The sequence below is a fragment of the Misgurnus anguillicaudatus genome, chromosome 4 (genome assembly GCF_027580225.2).
Source record: "Misgurnus anguillicaudatus chromosome 4, ASM2758022v2, whole genome shotgun sequence".
NCBI classification, from domain to species: Eukaryota; Metazoa; Chordata; class Actinopteri; order Cypriniformes; family Cobitidae; genus Misgurnus; species Misgurnus anguillicaudatus.
In genome coordinates, this window is record NC_073340.2 from 18,552,524 (window position 1) to 18,571,751 (window position 19,228).

A 19,228-nucleotide genomic window follows, 5' to 3' on the forward strand; every position below is an offset into this window, starting at 1 on the left:
TATTTTGCTAATTTTGCTAAGATTCGCCACACGTTTGGATGGAAACCTTGCTACTGTCGCTCATTTTTCTTAACTCCACTCCTTCAAGTCTAAAGACCGCGTGCGGCACCCTGGAAGTGCAATTTGCGCAACATTACGCATAGTGTGTAAACTTTGGCCCAGTTCCAAATGGCACATTCCGGACGTGTGGACTTCCTCAGAGTCCACACTTTGATGACATCATTTAGTGCAGACCTTACAGACCCTTGAAGCGAGTCCTTGATGGCCCACCGGAGTTATATTTTGGGACAGACTCGAGCATCACGCCAGAAATAGGAAGAGAAATTGCCCATCAGTGTGACCTCCTCCCATCCATCGTCTGATTTGTCTGATTGCTCATTTCGGAGCGTAAAAATTACGACAGGTTGGACACCCTATGGACTCGTAGACTAAGTGAGCACATGCAATTTAAGGCAATGAGACTGAAAGTTCACATGAAATGCGGCATTTGGGACAAGGCTTTTATCGATCACCCATCGAACTGTCACTTCAGTTTTATTGTGGAAAATTATATCAAAAAATATTATCCTTATCGAATTATTGCCCATCACTATGCATATGTTTTCCAATGTGCCAAAATGTCAGCAGGTACACCATACAAGTTTTAAAAATATACAGTTTTCAAATGAAAAACTTTTTAAATGATAATTTACAGGCTGCTCTTTATGATGAATAATTTGATTCTTGAAACATTTTACGGTAATATTTCATTATTTCTATCCCAAAGACTGCCCAGTCAACAATAATCAAGCAAGTATATGTGCATCTTACACTAGAAATATGGAATATGTCTCTATAAGCTTAGGAATGAACTTCATATTGTTGTGTCTGCTACAGAGTATTATAGCTGGAGGGATACACACAAGGTTTTATGTTTGACTAAATTAAATTCCTGTTTAGCTCAGTGGTAGAGCATTGCATACGCAGTGCAAAATGTCATGGGTTTAAACCCAGTGACCACACATACTGATAAAAATATATACCTTGCAATGCACTAGAAAGTCGCTTTAGAAATGCATAAAATGTAAATGTTAATGTAATAAATAAATGCATAGGAACAGAAACAGCATGTATACAGTCATTATACATTTATACAGTAGAGGTTTTCAGTACTGCTCATATTGTTTTGTGTTTGTGAAAGTCTATCTATCAAATGAACCGAGTAAATGTAACCTATTAGGGTCCATAGTGTGAATGCAGTTGTGTTTTCAAAGGCTGCATGGAAGATAAGATGCATGGAAACATGCTTTCAACCAAAAAAAAGGCCAGTTGACAATGAAAGGTTTGATACAAGGTTTCCTTCAAATTGATTCATTATATGTATTGTATGTGTGGGTTTAGGGAGTGGTTGGACCCTGTGTGGTTACTGTGGCTCATTTCATTCGAAAGATGCCCACATTAGAAGCAGCTCTACCATTTAACGAGAAAAGACCACTGTTGACAGACACAAAGTGTGTTTGTGTTTGCGCGCACGCTTTTGTGCGGATGCTTGGAGCGAGGGTGGGAGAGAGGGCGACAGACAGAAGTCGAGTGATCGGGTGGGTAAACCATGTCTGGAATGTTGTTTCATGTTGAAACTCGACCCCTTCTCCAAAGGCCAACAACTTTCATTTAAACAGGCTTTTTTTACTGCTCCGATATGTAAAGTTCATATTGCAGCTCTATTGGCTGTGTGGCCACTGTTGCCATTGGGTTTTGGTTCTGTTTGAGCTCAACAGGACCTGTGATGAGGCCTGTGTGATTGGTATGGGGTCAAAAGCACCTCTCAGATCAACAGAAAATTGCGAATGATATAGGATACAGTACAAGCCTGCTCAGATTGGTCTTAATGGTAAATTGCTTCAATATTGCTGCTGCTCTTATTGCTGCCGTAGGTCTTAAAAAATGCATACACACCATTGACCTATAACACTGTGTAAAATCATGCTTAAAACATTCATGAAGTCATTGTTTATCTTATTCTTTACCTGATACTTTTTTGACCATGACTTTGAATGTTCATGCCAAATATCAGTGAGTGATATTTAGGTATGTGCTGTCCTACAAAAAGTAAAAAATGCCTTTTTAAAGATGTGGAGGAAGGAATGCATTGCTCCCACCATGCTGGTGGAACAATTGGTTATATATTTGGTTTCTTCCAGTTCTGATTTGGACCAGAGCGGGAAAAGAGAGGGCCTTTTGTAAGGGTGATGGTGATTTGCTGAGAATGGATTTGATGTGAGGGTTTTAGAGCAGGTGAATGATGGTGGTCCAGACTCCAGAGGATGTAAAGATGCATGTATAGGTGGACGTTATAAAAGTCAGAATGGGACAAGTGGCTATGTGTGTACTGACAGGTCAGTAAACGCTGTTTAGATTTTGACCTTTTGCCTTTTTAGCATTCTCAGTGTTATCATTGAGGGAGATAAGAGATTCCGGTCAGGGAATGTTGTGTAGCTCAGAGGTTAATAATGACACAGCACAATCTTGTTGATGGGATAGACTTGTGTTTAGTCATTGACAGACAGTTTTGCAATCGTCATGCATCACTTATTGACCTCAGATTACACTTTTTGGGACCTAGGTAATAAGTTTTTTTATATTTTTGATGTATTGATTTTCCTAAGGTATTTTAATTAGCATTTAAAATGTTTAATCAGTTTTTCCATTAATATAGTTTATTATTGTTAATCTCTCTGTCACTTTCTTTGTATTGCAACCTTTGCAGGACCTTGAAACTTGTGAATGAAGTTATTGTAATGCATTACTTTAAAAAAAAACACACATCTATAGTGGCGGCCGCCCGGTGACTTCTTTTTTCGAGGGCGCTCGATGCAAAGTTCGTCACAACGCGTATGCAGCCCGTCATGTGTGTGGTTCCTTATTTCAAAATATGTTTTCTGCGCATCAAGATATCCTGTGTGCATCACGTCTCTTGTCAAAATAAGTGCCTGACCTGCTGCAGATGCGTCTGAAGGGTTTATGATAAAAGAGACCCTTGCGTTTGCCAGATACTCGCATAATCTCATGCATAATCAGAGTTTACTGTTAAGTGAGTGTCTTGCAAGTATTTTGTGAACGTGAGTGTCTCTTTTATCATAAAGTGTGTGCAGCGGGCCCTTGTTTTGACAGAACACGTGATGCACATGGTTCACATGATGCAACAAACACATATTTTGAAAACACAAGCAACACACGTGACACTCCGAACACATATTGTGAATTTGCGCCCCTCGGATGAGCAGTCACGAGCCGCCACTGCTAGTTTCCTTTTCATATTATCTGCAAGAATACCATACAGTAAATATTTGATAAAACCTGAAGGGAGTGATTTTAAAAGTGGGTCAAGTATGCAATAACAAGCATTTAGATAAGATATTTTGAGACTAAGCAACAAGTCCTATGATGTGTGCCATTTAAAGAGACCATTTTGCATTATCATGTATTGGTGGTCACTTTTTTTTAACCCTAAATGAGTGAAACTGATGGGAAAAAAGCCAGCTTTGTTTTCTTATATACTGTACATGGAGTTTATTCAAAGAACTTATTACGAATTTGGATTTTTTATCAGTCTGCAATATTGTTAAGGTAGTTTTGTTTATAAGGATTAAATAGGAAGACCATCTGTATAATTGGCTGATGAGCTTCAGTTAAAAATATCTTATATATGCAAGTCTGTATATGCTGTTTTTTGTAATCCGGGCAATTAATACAACACAACCATCAATCTCCTTTTTGTTTGCGAGTACAGAAAATATCCTGTTGACAGTTTGAAACAAGTGCTTTCTTGCCATAAGAGCATCATGCCTCATACATCTATAATGGAGGCGTCAGCAACTGACTGATTTGTTGAAAGTATCTCATCATTCCCTGATGTTTTTCCATCTGTTTTTGTAGAGTTACTGGGCTCCACAAAGAGGCTAAATGTGAACTACCAAGACCAAGATGGGTAAGTTTTCTAATTTTCCACACATCATGTGTGAATTATGACCGGTCCAAACTGTGGAGAAGAGGGAAACTTGACCTCATTTTTCACATTTAGGTTTTTGGTGGGGACCTCAGGCATGTTTTGTGCAAGTTATTTCCAGTTGCTCAAAGTGAGGACATCTGGCTATATCCACATTAATCTAGATAAATACCTTTAATGGTTAGGCGTCATCTGTGTCAGGTGTATTCTTTGTTTTCTTCTGTGTCAGTTTTGTGTGTATTTATGAGGTGTATTTTACATATTTGATAATGCCACCACAGTAACTAGCGTGCACAACAATGCCACTACACTATAGTGCTGATATATTGATTGTTTTAATAGATCAAGTTACATGACTTTTCTTCTGATCTTATAATATCAACATTTAAAATAAGAATATTTGACATAAAACATTTTGAAATCCATGCCCCCTCAGACTCTGAACCCCCAAGCAATATTGCTAAAAATAAATTTTACATTGTTATACTTGTTACATCATTTTTTTTACAGAATACAAAAACATTTAGGCAAGGTTAGGAGGTAAAGGTAACACCGATTGTAACAATTAAACATTATGCAGCATTTACAATGTGAACTGAAGCTAAAAGTGAATCATTTAGACTTTTCAGGGCTCTCGTGTAGTATATCTAAAAACTGAATGCAGTAACAGGCCTGTTTTACTGTTTACTAAAGTATATGCCTTGCAGGCATATAGTGCTGTTCCATCACGTGTCTTGTTTTGTTTGCTGAGCCTGCTGTGGTTTTGTCTGCTTTCACAGTTTGTTTGCATTGATTCTTTTCAAACATTTAAAGAAGGTGTTGCAACACTACAGTACCTGTGCAAGTCAAAATTACATTGTCAGTAAACCCGACACAAACTTGTATTTATTTCTTACTGGTTCTTATGGCTTGTAACACTAGTGAGAATTACTAAGAAAGAAAATAAAAACTTAATTTAAAATAAATAATTTTATGAATTATTCATTTTATTTATTAATACTTAATTGTGGGGTGTGAATTTCCAGCTGTGCAGCCAAGGCTGTCTAAAGTTCCTCAGATCATAATTATAATTTGTTCATAGTTTCAGTCAGTGAGCAAAAAAGAGAGTTAAAGCTTGATGATGCTAAACTAGCTTTAATATAGCCTGGGTTCAGTTCTAAGCCTTATAAAGTAACTCTTCAGTATTAAACACTTTTAGTTTAGACTGCGCATTTTGCATATTGATGAACATTGTTGCAATGAGGTAGAACATTCTTGATCGGAGATGATACTTGGACTGAAAAGTTAGAGAAACATTGGACTAAGGCCCAATCCCAATTCTACCCCTTACCCCTTCCCCTTTCCCCTTACCCTTTGTTTCGCGCGTTCACGTGAAGGGGTAGGGGTGTCTCAATTCTCTTTTGGCTGAAGGGAAAGGGGTAGGGGTAAGGGCCAGATAGCCCTTCAAACGAAGATTTTTCAGGACCACACTTCAGACGAAGGGGTATGATAAATTTCCAACATGGCCCATAAATTTAAGTATTTTTGGACATTAAAAAGTATTTTAATAACAAATAATCACTTGTTTTATGTTGCCTTTAATCTTGTGTTCATGTATACGGTATGTTCTCAGAAAAAAGATTTGTAAAAATCGCCATGAAAAAAAGTTTGCTAATGTTATTGACTTTGTGATAGTTCCACAACATATATATTTTTAATAATTTCTTGTAATATTAAATTTTATTGTATTATTACATCGGAGCATCTATGACGTAGGAGCTAGCAACGACTTATGATGACGTGTAACGGTCTAGTAGTGGTGTCCCATTTCTTAGGGGAATATTTTCAGCCCTACCCCTTGACACGCTGTTTCAAGGGGCAAGGGGAAGGGGTAGGCGTAGGGGTAAGGGCAAGGGGGAGGGGTATAAAATAGAATTGGGATTGGGCCTAACTGTGTTGATCAAAGATAAGTGATGTGGTTTGATTTGTTTTTCTCATGACTCATTTCTCATGCTGTTCTGCTTTGAGCTACCAATGCTATTTGAAATCAAAGATTCTTAGACTAAAGATATCACACTTAAAATACTGGACTGTAGCTTTGGAAAATGTTGTTTAAAGATAAAACTGCTATGTGTAAATTTGTGTCCTGTGAGTAGAGAACCAATGTGCATAAAGAGAAGATGATGTGAAAGAAGCTTGTGTAGTTGGTAGTCACATCTGAAGTCACGCTAATAGCCATCAAATCATTTCTGAAGTGCCGAGTATATAACATGACAATGTGTAAGCTGTATTTGTAGAAAAAAGGCATTTGTTAATAAATGTGGATGTCCTTTTAGTCTACATGAGTGTGGCAGAAAATTAAAAGTGTATCCTGATGAAGTTAAGGCAATAGCATTAGCATGAGTGCTCATTTGCAGAGCAAGAACTGGGAATCAAGTTCCTGAGGGACCTGAAGCTGAAATGCAGGAAAACATTTCATTATTCAAGACTACTACTGATTCTCCTCATTTCTTTCTTTCTTTTTTCTTTCTGTCTTTCTCTCACTCTCGCTCTCTCTCGCACGCACGCAAGCACACACAGAGAGAACGACAGATTTATGGCAGTGGCCTATACAGTAATTGTTGTTTTTACTTTCATGTATTCTGTTCCACATACTCACGCTTAATACTTGAGATCAGTAACCTTGAATCGTGTAGCAATCTGTAATATGGGAATAGTACGTAAAATTACACAAAGCCCTGTTGAATATTTTTAAAGGTCACGTTCTTTCTGATCCCATTTTTACCCCTAGTTAGTGTTTAATAGCATAAATAATACCTGTAAAATGATAAAGGTTAAAGTTCACTGCCAGGTGATATATTTTCTTTAACAGAATTCGCCTTTCAAAGCCTACAGCGAGCGGCAGGTTTGGACTACAGCCCTCTAATTCCTGTTTTAATGATGTCAGTAGAACAGTTTTTTGACTAACCTCGCCCACAGGAATATGTCAGTCACCAGCTAAGCTAACGGCAAGCTAAGCTGCTATCGAATCACAACACACTAAACAAACTACACAATCAGAACTCGATACGTATTTCTGAAGGAGGGACTTCATAGGACAAGGAAGACATCAGCCTGTTTGTAGGACAGAGGAAACAGTGCTAAACAGATTATTAAATTGTGTGAAAAATACAGCGTACGTTTTCTTACATGTGAAACATGAACACATGTTATATTGCGCAGTGTAAACACAATCAAAGCTTCAAAAACACAGAAAGAACGGGAGCTTTAAGACACAATTTTCAGAATATGGGTGGGCGATATGGAAAAATATCATATAATGGTTGTTTTAGGAAAAATCACGATTTCACTATCACGGTTCTTTTTCATGTTGTTTTTAAAAGACTTAATGTTTTGCCATTACTGAGACTTAATACAGCCATACTAATGCCCCTATTTAAAAATGCAGTGCTACAAGGTAACAAAATATGCAAGAACAGTACAGGCGCGTACAACAGCTCATGCATCGAAAATATTGAGACAGGACACTCCACTACAAAAATTACACAAAGAAAATAGACATCATTTGCACACACACTATAGATGGTTTCAGCAGTAACAACATAAACAAGCGGCTTTCGTGGTCATCACGTAACTTCTGGTAAACTCTGTGAAGAATAAATAACAACAAAGTCCTTTTAAAGTAGTTTTTTAACAAGCAAAATAAACAACACATAGATTACATAGGAACCCAAAACATTTATTATTTTTGACGAGGTATTTGTTTAAGAGTTTAGTTTCAGCAACTAGTCAGACCATTAACCCTTAAACAGGCAATGTGCACCACGGGATACGCTCTCTTCAGTGTCTTGTTTGGGGCATAAAAAATATTTTTCAATCAAATCCTTCTATCAGTTATCAAACCTTGGTCTGTCTTGAATATGTGGGTAACATTATTTGCTTCAAGTTTTTTTTTATCGATTGGTCAGCCCGACCTAAATCCAACATGGCCACCGGTTTTGCAGGACAGTCAGATTTTGTGGTAAATAAATGAATATAAATCTTACTTTTTTTCTTTAAAAAAATATTAATACTGCTAATATTAATTGTGAACATTGTCTTAAGGTGCTGAAGAAGAAAATTTGGTTATATGTTGTTTATATTGTTATTTAGCACATTTTGAAATATACGTATCCCCTGAGATACATTGCCTGATTAGGGTATAAAAAAAGGATTAACCACAATATTGCCTATCTTTATATTTTGAGTTAAAAAAATTTAATAAATGATCAAATTTGCAGGTTAAACTGATATTCGTATATTTAGGTGACTGCATCTTAGCATTTTAACTGGATATTTTCTTTCGCGGCTTCACAACAGCTAATTTTATGATATAAGGAATGATAGGGAATATGAGTTATAGAGCCAATACCAATGAATTCTTCAGATTTTGAGAAAAGTGATGAAGATGAAATTTTTTGTGAAAGTGCAGTGGTGTATTAGAACCAAGAAATGTAGGTAATTTTCCTCATGCCAGGCATTCATTCCTCTAAATTGCAGCCAATAAGAGGCCTCTGCATGAAACACATATAGACACATATAGATTACATTGAGGGGTAGTTCAGGTAGTATGCAAAATTAATCAATTCTTAAATAATTTACCAAACTAGTATTATCTAAAAAATATATATTTTTGCAGGTGGAGCAGAAAAAGCACCAACGTAGCCAATGAAGACATTTAAAAACTGCGCATTCTTAGTTAGGCCTACTTACATTTAGTTGTGTTATTTACATGCAATGTTACTAGTAAACCTGTTGTTTACACTGTTTAAAATGGATGAAAAATATATATGGCATGTTTTAGAGCAAGAGAGGAAGTCAGAATCACATAATTTTTGCTGCAAATAAAAAATAAATTTTGATGACTTGGTCCTTTTTTTGTACCTTAGTGGGGCAATGTATCCCGGGAGATACAACTCATAAAATCCTGAATATATCAAATATTTTAAAAATTCCAATGAATATCTTTTACATAAGTCCAGATGAAACAAAAAATGTCATGAAATGATTTTTTGCTCATCGTTTTCCACTCTTGCCTGTTTAAGGGTTAAACAAACAGAAACCGGAAGTAAAGTTCGGACCAGAAGCTTATCGCATCACCGCACGTGCGCCCGATGAAACGGTCTATAGTTTTCTCTTCTTTTATTTTCACTTCTTCCAAGAACAGAAAACTGTGGAGCATTTTTGTCACCATAATGTTTGATTCATGTTTTTTGTTTACTTAATGTTTGTTCTAAACTTTGTTCACAATGGTGAATCTGCTACTTTTCGTCACTTATCCTAATTTTTTTTATATACTGTAAATGTCACAAATCAGTGCTGCCCTGACGGCCTGGTAGAGTAATAATTTGAATAAGAAAACATTTGTATTGCATATGTATTGCAGCACCTTCCGTATCGATTTGGATGCACTTTTGAAAGTAACGTGACGAATCGCTGTTGATCCGTGATCCATATAGACAGGGCGCATGTGTCCCGCGGAGTACGTAGAGTAAGAGGCAGCGATGTATACTTTCACTTTGCGTGTCTGTCTCGCTAGTGCACGTGTCTACATAACTTGCAAGCTGCATACTCACTCACTCACTCTCTCTCTCTCTCTCTCTCTCTCTCTCTCTCTCTCTCTCTCTCTCTCTCTCTCTCTCTCTTTCTCTCTCTCTCTTTTTATCTCTTTCTCTCTCTCGTGCCCGTATTTAAAATCAATGAGTTCAGTATGAAAGCGCAGACATCTTAGCCTATACTACTGCAAAGGCCTTTATTAGCCACTTTCTTATAAAACAGTACTAACGCATTAGAGAAGAAACACGACAAAGATTTGCATGTGAAAAGTGAACGTCTAGAAAGCAAATACAGAGCTACTTCAAACTATAGCTGTCACATTAATAATCTGATTTCTATTAAATAGTATTAACTCGGACTGCATGTTTATAGATATATTAAATATAGAATAATTAAATGAGAGACAAATATAATGCCTAGTTACTAAATTCTGAACAAAAATGTAATTCAAAATAGTCTTGTATCGTGATGCGCATCATATCGGGACCCTTGTATCGGGATACGTATCGTATCGGGAAATTGTTGGCGATACACAGCCCTAATCTGTACGGATCACGGATCAACTGCGATCCGTTACACCACTAATTAGTAAAAAACAAACATCTTGAGATACTTGGTAGCCTACAATATTTACCTCTTATGATTGAGCATTAGAGACTTGGGCTTGAGTAGGCTATACCTGCTAGTGGCAAGCTTCTCATTTCTCAGATGAGTCAACGACCGGAGTGTTGCACAGAAATCGTGTCAAAGAATGAAAAAATAATGGTATTAACCGGTTCCCATTATTTTAAATAAACGTTTCTGTTCCGGAACATATATATTTTTTTAAGTTTCTGGTTTCATTTCTATTCCTTGCAAAACATCAAAAGTTTCTGGTTTTCGTTCCATAAACCAGTTCAAAGCCTTGCTTTATACAACATAAATGTGTTATACAACGTGCATATATTTGCACAAAATGCAAGACTTCAACTAAGTTTTCAACTAAGTTATGTACAGAAAGTTTAACTCCAATTGTGGATGTGCACCATAAGTGCGCTTTTAAACATGTCCAGTCAAAGCATAAGCTTCATAACTTTAAGCAGCTTTTGCTATCATTTTAGCGATTAGCTGTGTCGTGTGACTCGTTACCTGTTCTTAAGGCCAATTCGCACTGGTTTCTCACACTGATGTACATTTTTGCACCTGACTGACTGTATTTCCGAAAATCACGGCATCCTTTTAAACCATAGTGCCTGAGTGATGTGAGCTGTGGTCGGCTTCACAGGATTGGCGGGTTGCCGTGCATTGTGCGGATCGGCGGGTTGACTTATCTGATTATTTTTAATCATAACGTTACTGAGGTCATATGCCGGTCTGTGTAGCTCAAAACTACGTCAAACACGTATCTCCACACCCAGTCTTTACTACCACAGGCGCTTGTAATGTTAACCAGACATCCAAATCTAATAACCACATAACCACAATAAATAAACCCACATGATAATTTTTTTGTGATCGATCATCGATGCCACATTAGAGTACTCAAGCAATCGAGTACTCGTGCCCATCCCTAATATGTGTAGCCACGGTGACTTTGAAAGCTCGGCGGATGTGTGTGCACGCAAGCGGAAAAAAGGTAACTCGCCTTCATGTAGAGCGGGCCTCAGTTTGTCGCGTACTTGCACTTGTTGCATACTTGATGTAGGCACGATCATGAATCAGTGCTGCCAATTTACCAGTAACAGAGGTTGTAAGATTACCAATAATGTACTAGTAAGCGCTATGTGTGAAAGGAGAATAAGGATTACCGGCATTAGAACAGAAAATGCCAGGACGCATTGACAGCTTCAGGCCAATCATAACTTTTTGATGCAGATGACTCGTTTACCCCGACACTGTTTACGGACGTTTCTCACCACACGGACACTCCATAAATTCGAGCATGCCTGAAGTTAAAGTTTACATCTCTTCACCAAAGAAGATTAAAACAGCTTAGCATCTATTTGCCGAATTGCCCATGTCCTTTACACACTCTCTGTAAAGCCTATGTGTAAACACTACTGCTGTTCAAGATGCAGGTTGCGACTCTTCCCCAGTTCATTTCCGTTTAAAGTCACCTAATACAATGTTTAGTCATGAGCCACTGCGCGACTGTCAGCATGTGTCATAGAAGTGAAAACAACAAAACACGGATTGTGGCTATGAAGTCATAACCCGCCATTATTTCCAAATACAACACTGAGCTCGCCTCGTGGCAGTTTAGCGGTAACTTCTGCTTTCTCACCGATTTTACCGGTATTTTGGTACTTATATGTAAATGATATCTTACTGGTAAAAAGATGGAACGTCACTGCGTGTATGAACAGCAGATTTTTGTATTTACTAGTAAAGTCATTCTGATAAATTCATGGTAATTTAATGAAATTACTGTGTGAAAAAGGCTAGTAACGAAAAAGTTTGGATCAGTTAGTGCAAGCCACACCATAGACCGAACACAGCATGCTTGAAATATCATATTAATCATTTCAACGTTCCTCGCTTAACATCTGCGATTTGAGAATAAAGGCCGTAGGGCTCTTTTTTCTCTTTTATCTAATAGTTTCACAAAACTCACGCACTAGTAAGATTTTAAACAAGTTCTGGCTGAAGTTATGAAGGGTTGTTTTAGGTTTTTTGTCTGGTTGGGAGATTTGTGTGAAGTTTTCCTCATATAGAAGATAAGGGGCTTATCTTGTCTTTTCAGCATGAGAGGGCATGTAGGAAGGATCATTCAATACAATTTGGGAGTAGACAGGAGGCTTCATATGGACGATTTTCAAAGAAACGTTACCTTTAGGCATATTAAAATGCAGCATGCTTATGTATTTATGTGTATTAAAGTATACCAAGCAGACAGAGCATGTGCGGGAAACTGAATGAGAGAAAGTAAATGACATATAATTATTTAGTATATTGACTATAAAAAATGGAAGTCCCCCCTTTAGTTGAAAGAGCTTGTCATTTTGATAAAGTGTGTTACACTGTGCCAGCCTAAAAAATTTACCTACCAAAAACTTTCTCTGTATTGGCCATTTAAGTTGATAGGAGCTTTGATTGTATCCTTGTTTTGCCTGTATTGAAGCGTCCTATCCATTAACAAACTCAAGTCAGAGGGATTTTATTGTGATGTTGAGTAATGCTGCGTTCACACCAGCCGCAGTAGAAGTGTCAAGCGCAAGTGATTTCAATGTTAGGTCAATGTGAAGACACGTTGACAGACGTCTGGAGATCTCGCGGCGCGTAAGAGGCGTTTAGTGCGGCGCGGTAGACGCGATTCCGTCTCATTTAATGGCAAATGCGCGAGTTTGAAAATTTGAAGTTTGCCGGAAAAACACGGCACGTTAACCAATTAGGAGCTTGCTCTAGTAGTGACGTGATTACAGGAAGTGAGCGGAGTGCAGAAGCCCCTCCCATGACATGAATTTCCACGTGAATGTGTCAATGACTAGAATTTCACGCGCGAATGAAGCGAGTAAACTCACAATGTTTAAGCGGCAAACTAAATGCGGTACACGCGAATTTGACGCCTCAAACGCGGCTGGTGTGAACCCATGGGTAACACTTATGGACCAGAAAATAATCTCTTCAAGCTGACCCTAGAAACAGCTTTAAAAATGAAAAGTTTTATGCTGACTAGAAGTGACAAAAATGAACTTTTATACTATGGGACAAGTAGGTCCAAAGAAAACTTGGTATTCTATCCTTATGATACATTTTTTATTACAAATTATATATTTATCTGAGTCTGAAGGGCTTTTTGGGATTAGTGTATTTCTACTGGATTATGTCTACAAAGCAAAGACTTTTTAATCTTGGGAGCTAATTATCCTCTTACTAGCTGTACTGAGTCTGACACGTTTTAATGAGCATTCATACAACTTAGTGTAATGTATACGAGTATTGTCCTATATACACGAAGAGATAGTAATTAAATGCCATGTGCACTTCTATACTGTATGTACTATAGCACTTCTACATATGAAATAACCGATTTGATCTTTTAAGTCAGCTGCATTTTTAACATCCCTCTGATATGTAAATTATCTCTGGATGTGGCATGAACAGCACATTCATATTTCAAATAGCATTTATTCAGGCCATTAATTGTGTACAGTGGATATTATTTTTATAATAATTTTTATATATGATGTTTTAAATGTAAGAAAATTAACTTTCCCTTCACTAATTTCATTCAAAAAAGTACATAAATGTTTAAAAAAACAGAACAGTGAGTGATATGGTGACTTTGAAAGCTAAACATCAAACTGCTACTGTAATTGGGCAGCGCACATTACTGTAACTGTCAAGAGTGCAAATTGCTGGACTCAGATGAACCTTGTGATGGGCAGAAACTGTGCCAGACCCGCCAATATGACCCTGTTTAACAGCAGATGGATGATTGTTTTGCTGAATGAGTCACATACTTTGCAAGTTCTGTTTGTAAGCTATAAATAAATTAAAATAAGTATTTTCTCAAATTGACTCATATGGCTCAGGAGGGTATAAAAGTGTTTGTGATGTTTCTTTAAACAATTCTATTGCTGTTTTTACTTAAAATTCGTTTGGCCAAATATTCATTAATGTTGGTTAAAGCGTAACTAAACCCCTGGTCAGAGCCTGACTCCACCCACTGGAAAGATTTTAAAAATGCAAGAAAGTGGGCGGATCCCAACGGAGATAGAGGGGATGAACTGAGCTCGTACCAAGTGTGTGGTGAGATTGTAACAAGGGCGTGGTGAGCTTGAACCTGCTTACGTCACGAGTCATTTTTTGGACCCAACATCCAATAGGAAAATTCAACTGCAGTAGCCACCGTTCAACCTGAAGAGGGCAGCACTCAGACGTTTTTACACCATATATTGTAGTAATGAAACACTTTATATCCAAATGTCAAAAAACTTACTAAAATCAATGAACAGCACTTATAAAGCATCATTCTTACAGATCATTAACTAAAAAAAGTTGGTTCAGGGGTTAGTTACTCTTTAAAAACCTTATTGAACCAATGAACAGCCCTTAAGTAACACATGTTTTTTTACATGATTCTCTCTCTTTGTTGTTCATCATTGTTTTTTTACAGATTTTCAGCACTTCATCATGCAGCTCTTACTGGCACCACTGATCTTCTGTCTCTTCTTTTGGAGGCGCAGGCCACTGTGGACATCAAAGACAGTAATGGTAAGATGGGACCTCGTGTCTCTCAGACGGCTACCATTTGCCAAACACTTTAAATTCCTAATCAAATTAAAACTGACAATTCTTATTGTTTATGTAATATTGCAGTAATTTTTATTTATTTATTTATATGCCTTCATAAACTTTAATCAAAATCTGAACTTCTTTCCTCTTAGGGCGATCATTCTGCTAGATCACGTGGTTCTCAAACTGGGGGCCCCAAGATTGTGCTGGGGGGCCCCAGTTTTAGGACATTTTTAAAAATACATACATTTATCATAAATTATGTGTAATTAAACCTTAAAAAATAAGGCTACTAACCCACAGCATTACATTGTATATTTTAAAACGTTTTGTTTAATTAAAATCGTATGTTTTAGCATGCTTTATGTCATAAATTTTCTTTGGGGGGGCACACAGGGCACAAGTGGGGGCCACGCACACAAGGCGGGCCGTACAGCGAAAAAGTTTGAGAACCACTGATCTAGATCAGGGGTTTTCAAACTGGGGGGCTGCGAGATGGTGCCAGGGGGGCCCCAGTTTTATGACATTTTATAAAATACATTAATTTATCATGAATTCTGTGTAATTAAACATAAAAATAAGGCTACTAACCAAAAGCACTACTTTTTTGTATAATTTAATATGTGTTTTAGTAAAATGTTGAGTTTAGAACAGTTTTTTGTCACTAATTTTCTTTGGGGGGCCGCGAAGGAATGCACCATACACAAGGGGGGGCGCACGCTGAAAAAGTTTGAGAACCACTGAGCTAGATGGCTTGGGCGGGAGCATCCGTTACCTCACGTGTGATACTCCATTGTCTGTTCAATTGGGAGAACGTCACATCGCAGAAGTAAAGTTGATTGCTGCTTCCGGTTCATGGGGATTTTGTCTTTACTTCACAACGCCTTGCTTGCATTTATTGTGCCATCATTAGATCAGTCGCACAGTGTAAACTTTCATTTTGCCTGTTGTGTCGACCCATTCATACAGAGGGCCTGATTTTCATTTGCAGTATTACGGGCCAAAAGTGTTGATGGTTTATAAACCCATTCATACAGTACAAATGTGACCCTGTCTGTTCACATTAATTTCAATCTTTGACATGACCTTTGTCAATATTATAGATATGAAGGTTATATTTTCACAGAATGTTCTTTACATTTTGTAGGATGATTTTATGTAGATAAATTTGATTTAAAATTATGTTAAATGGGTTTGACAGGCTGGATCACAAATAGTACCTATAATACATATCTTTAAAACCCAGAAGACACCAGGAAGTTTACATGTTACATTATTATAATAGGCAATACACTGTAGATGGGTAATAAGGTTTTTCCCATTTAAATAATGTACTCGCTGTTGAAGCTGTGAAAATAATGTTTTTTTGATTTTACTTTTGTAGGTATGCGTCCATTGCACTATGCTGCCTGGCAGGGGAAGGCTGATTCTGTTCTTATGTTGCTGAGGGCTGGAGCTTCTGTGAATGGGGCTTCGCAAGATGGACAGATCCCTCTCCACCTGGCTGCACAATATGGACACTACGACGTGGTACATAGCTCACATTTTTACCATTTTTGCATCATTCTCCATTGACTCAATGAAAGACAATGTCAGAAGTCGAAAAAGCTTTACATAGTCATTTACATAAATGACCATAGTACAGAAGTAGATGTGGTTGAATATATGGTTGACCTTGATGTACTGATTACAAAGCTATACCTTTTCTGGCGCTGGTGTGGCACCCTCAAATGTACCCTTTTGTACATGTGAAATGTATGTAGTACCTTTTGGGGTACAATATTATACCCTAAGGCAGTGTTTCCCAACCACTGTGCCGTAGAACACTAGTGTGCCGTGACCACTTGTTTGGTGTGCCGTGGAAAAATAACACAGTGTTTGAAAAAGCACTTGAAACTAGCTACCAGGTTGCTGAGTTGGTCACAGCTGCGTGTGTCACTGTCATCAATTCTAGCCAAGATATCATTTGTGTTCATCAAAACAAGATCAAGTTTCACATTAAATGTGAATACGAAGTTTAATACAGTATAATATTGCAGTTTAACAAGTCATTTAAGCATTGCAATACAGGTTTGTGCAGATCTATTAATGCTTATTGTGAAATGCCGTATGATTCTTTTACTTATCAAAACTGTGCCATGGCAGAAAAAAGGTTGGAAAACACTGCCCTAAGGACCAATTGTGTACTTTAAAGGAACATTTTGTACCAGTGAAATGTTAGTAAACATTTAATTGAACCTTTAAAGGTACAATTAAACCACAAAATCAATAAATGGGACTTTTTTGACACAATGTTGACAAGTAATTCACCAAATATTCCTATAACATAAACTTTTAAAAAAGATTTGCAGTGGAAGATTTCTGAGGTATTTAGGTGCAATTAAACGTACTTTGACACTCAAAAAGAAGCTTTACAAGCAATGCAGGAGCACCATTTATGTTTTTTGGCCTGTTGCTTCCAGTGCAAACTGTGTAACTATCAATATACACTGCATTGCAAGCAGCATGACTAAACTAAAACACTCCCATTATATTAAAGACACAGAGTAAATAAAAGCTTTATTGTATGGTGTGGACAGCTTTGTTTATGATGGAAACATTCATGTGAATCCAAGGAAAGTGAGCTGAAGTATATTTCCTGTGTAAACCTTTAGTTAGTGTTAAGTTAGAAGTAATAAACTATTTTCTTTTCTGGTTTGACTCTCTCTTTGAAATATGCTGTTATGACACCAGAGTCACAATCAGAACAGTAAATTCAGGAGTAAATGCCAACTGCTCTCAAGGAATAACAGTTTAAACGCTAACATGTTTAAACGCTGCTGTTATATACTTTTAAAAAAAAATGGGTTATTTTGGTTTATAAAATATAATTACTATATAAATACTGCAATGTGAAGTAAGGGTGGGCAATACAGCCTCAAAATTATATATTTGCGGTAATGAAATTTATGACGGTATTAAAAAATATGGAAAAGGGCATTTTCCATTCAATGAGCTGTCATTGATGACAGACTACCTAATTTGAAGTGTAAATCCATTGGCATAAGGTGGCAGAAGCAGCATTAAAGTGCAATAGTAGTGACACGATCACACAGCATGAGTCAAATGTAAACCAAGTACAAACTAGAGATGAAATAATATGAAAATTTTACATCACTATGATGACACTACCACAGTTTTTCGACTGGTTTCCCATACACTCCTCAGATCCTAGTAACTTAAAGGTGCAGTGTGTAATTTTTAGAAGGATCTTTTGACAGAAATGCAAAATAATATACAAAACTATATTATCAGGGGTGTATAAAGACCTTTCATAATGAACCGTTATGTGTTTATTACCTTAGAACGGAACCTTTTTATCTACATACACTGAGGGTCCCTTTACCTTGAAGTCGCCATTTTGTGATGCCATTTTTCTACAGTAGCCCTTAAAGGACATTTTTTTACTAAGTAGTCACTGACAATGCCATGTTTGTCCAGTGGCGGCTACCGTAGCTTCTCTATGTGCTTCAAATGTGATGGGTGAGCCGTGGACTAAGCCGTTGGTTGCAGTTCGCAACCTTACCACTAGATGCCGCTAAAATTTACACACTGCACCTTTAAGTCATTAGCAAAAAATTAAAAATTTAGATTTTAAAATGACTTTACTTATAAGTGCTCTTTTGTTCGCATAAACATTAAATAAATAACATTTGGGGTCGTGAGATAAATGTTCATCTAGTTCAGATAAAAACAAACAAATTAATCAGATTTTCATATAAACACAAGAGAAATCAGCAAGTCATCTCTGTCTGTGTCTATGATCGGCGTATGTTGTGAGAAATCGGGTGTACTTTAGGACCCAGGAGTGACCTGCATGCATGCGCCTTGCGGCAGTCGCTGAAGAAACAAACACGGAGCATTTAACTTATCAGATCACATATTTTAATGGAAAATGAATAGAAAAGATGGATCTATCTAATGAAATTTTAAGTAAACATACGTTAGTACAACTTGAGTTTTAATAAATGTGATTTTTTCAATTTAAATTCAATCAGTACTCCTTAACACTTCAGTTTAACAGTATTAAAAGTAATTTGCACAGTGATGCTCGGTTGAGTCATTTGTTTACATTTGGCCGCACATCACCCGCTGCTAGTTTCTCCTCTTCGCGTACCTTTACAGCTTGGTTGTACTTGTGTTGCTGATATGCTGCTCTTGCTCTCAGGTGTTGTTGTTGTGCGCGTTAGGGAACATAAATGCGGCATACGTCATTGCGTCGTTATATCATAAATGTCATATGACATTTTTTATCATGTAAAAAATTATACCCGGCATTATCGTGCACGGTATGATATGGCACACCCCTAATGTGAAGATTTTTTAAAATTCATCACTCCTTTAAAGAAGTATAAGTTTGTAAATGACTGGCTTACACAGCATTGTTTAAAAAAAAAAAGAAATATACAAAAA

The 19,228-nt window shown here is 37.1% G+C and overlaps 1 protein-coding gene across 8 annotated transcripts in view; it reads left to right on the forward strand.

Annotated features, from left to right (window-relative positions):
• Positions 1 to 19,228, forward strand: part of caskin2 (CASK interacting protein 2) — a 61,309-nt gene that overhangs the window by 9,754 nt on the left and 32,327 nt on the right. For 7 of the 8 annotated variants that reach the window (XR_008636832.2, XR_008636833.2, XM_055175240.2 and 4 more), the window contains exons 3-5: positions 3,916 to 3,967; positions 14,658 to 14,755; positions 16,161 to 16,306. Coding sequence is in view for 6 of the 8 variants with exons in the window: in XM_055175240.2 (XP_055031215.2) it covers positions 3,916 to 3,967; positions 14,658 to 14,755; positions 16,161 to 16,306 (296 nt within the window). In the remaining 2 variants the exon portion in view is untranslated. Of the gene's footprint in view, positions 1 to 2,196; positions 2,376 to 3,915; positions 3,968 to 14,657; positions 14,756 to 16,160; positions 16,307 to 19,228 lie in introns of those variants that run through there. The other variant, XM_055175243.2, reaches the window with a different exon arrangement.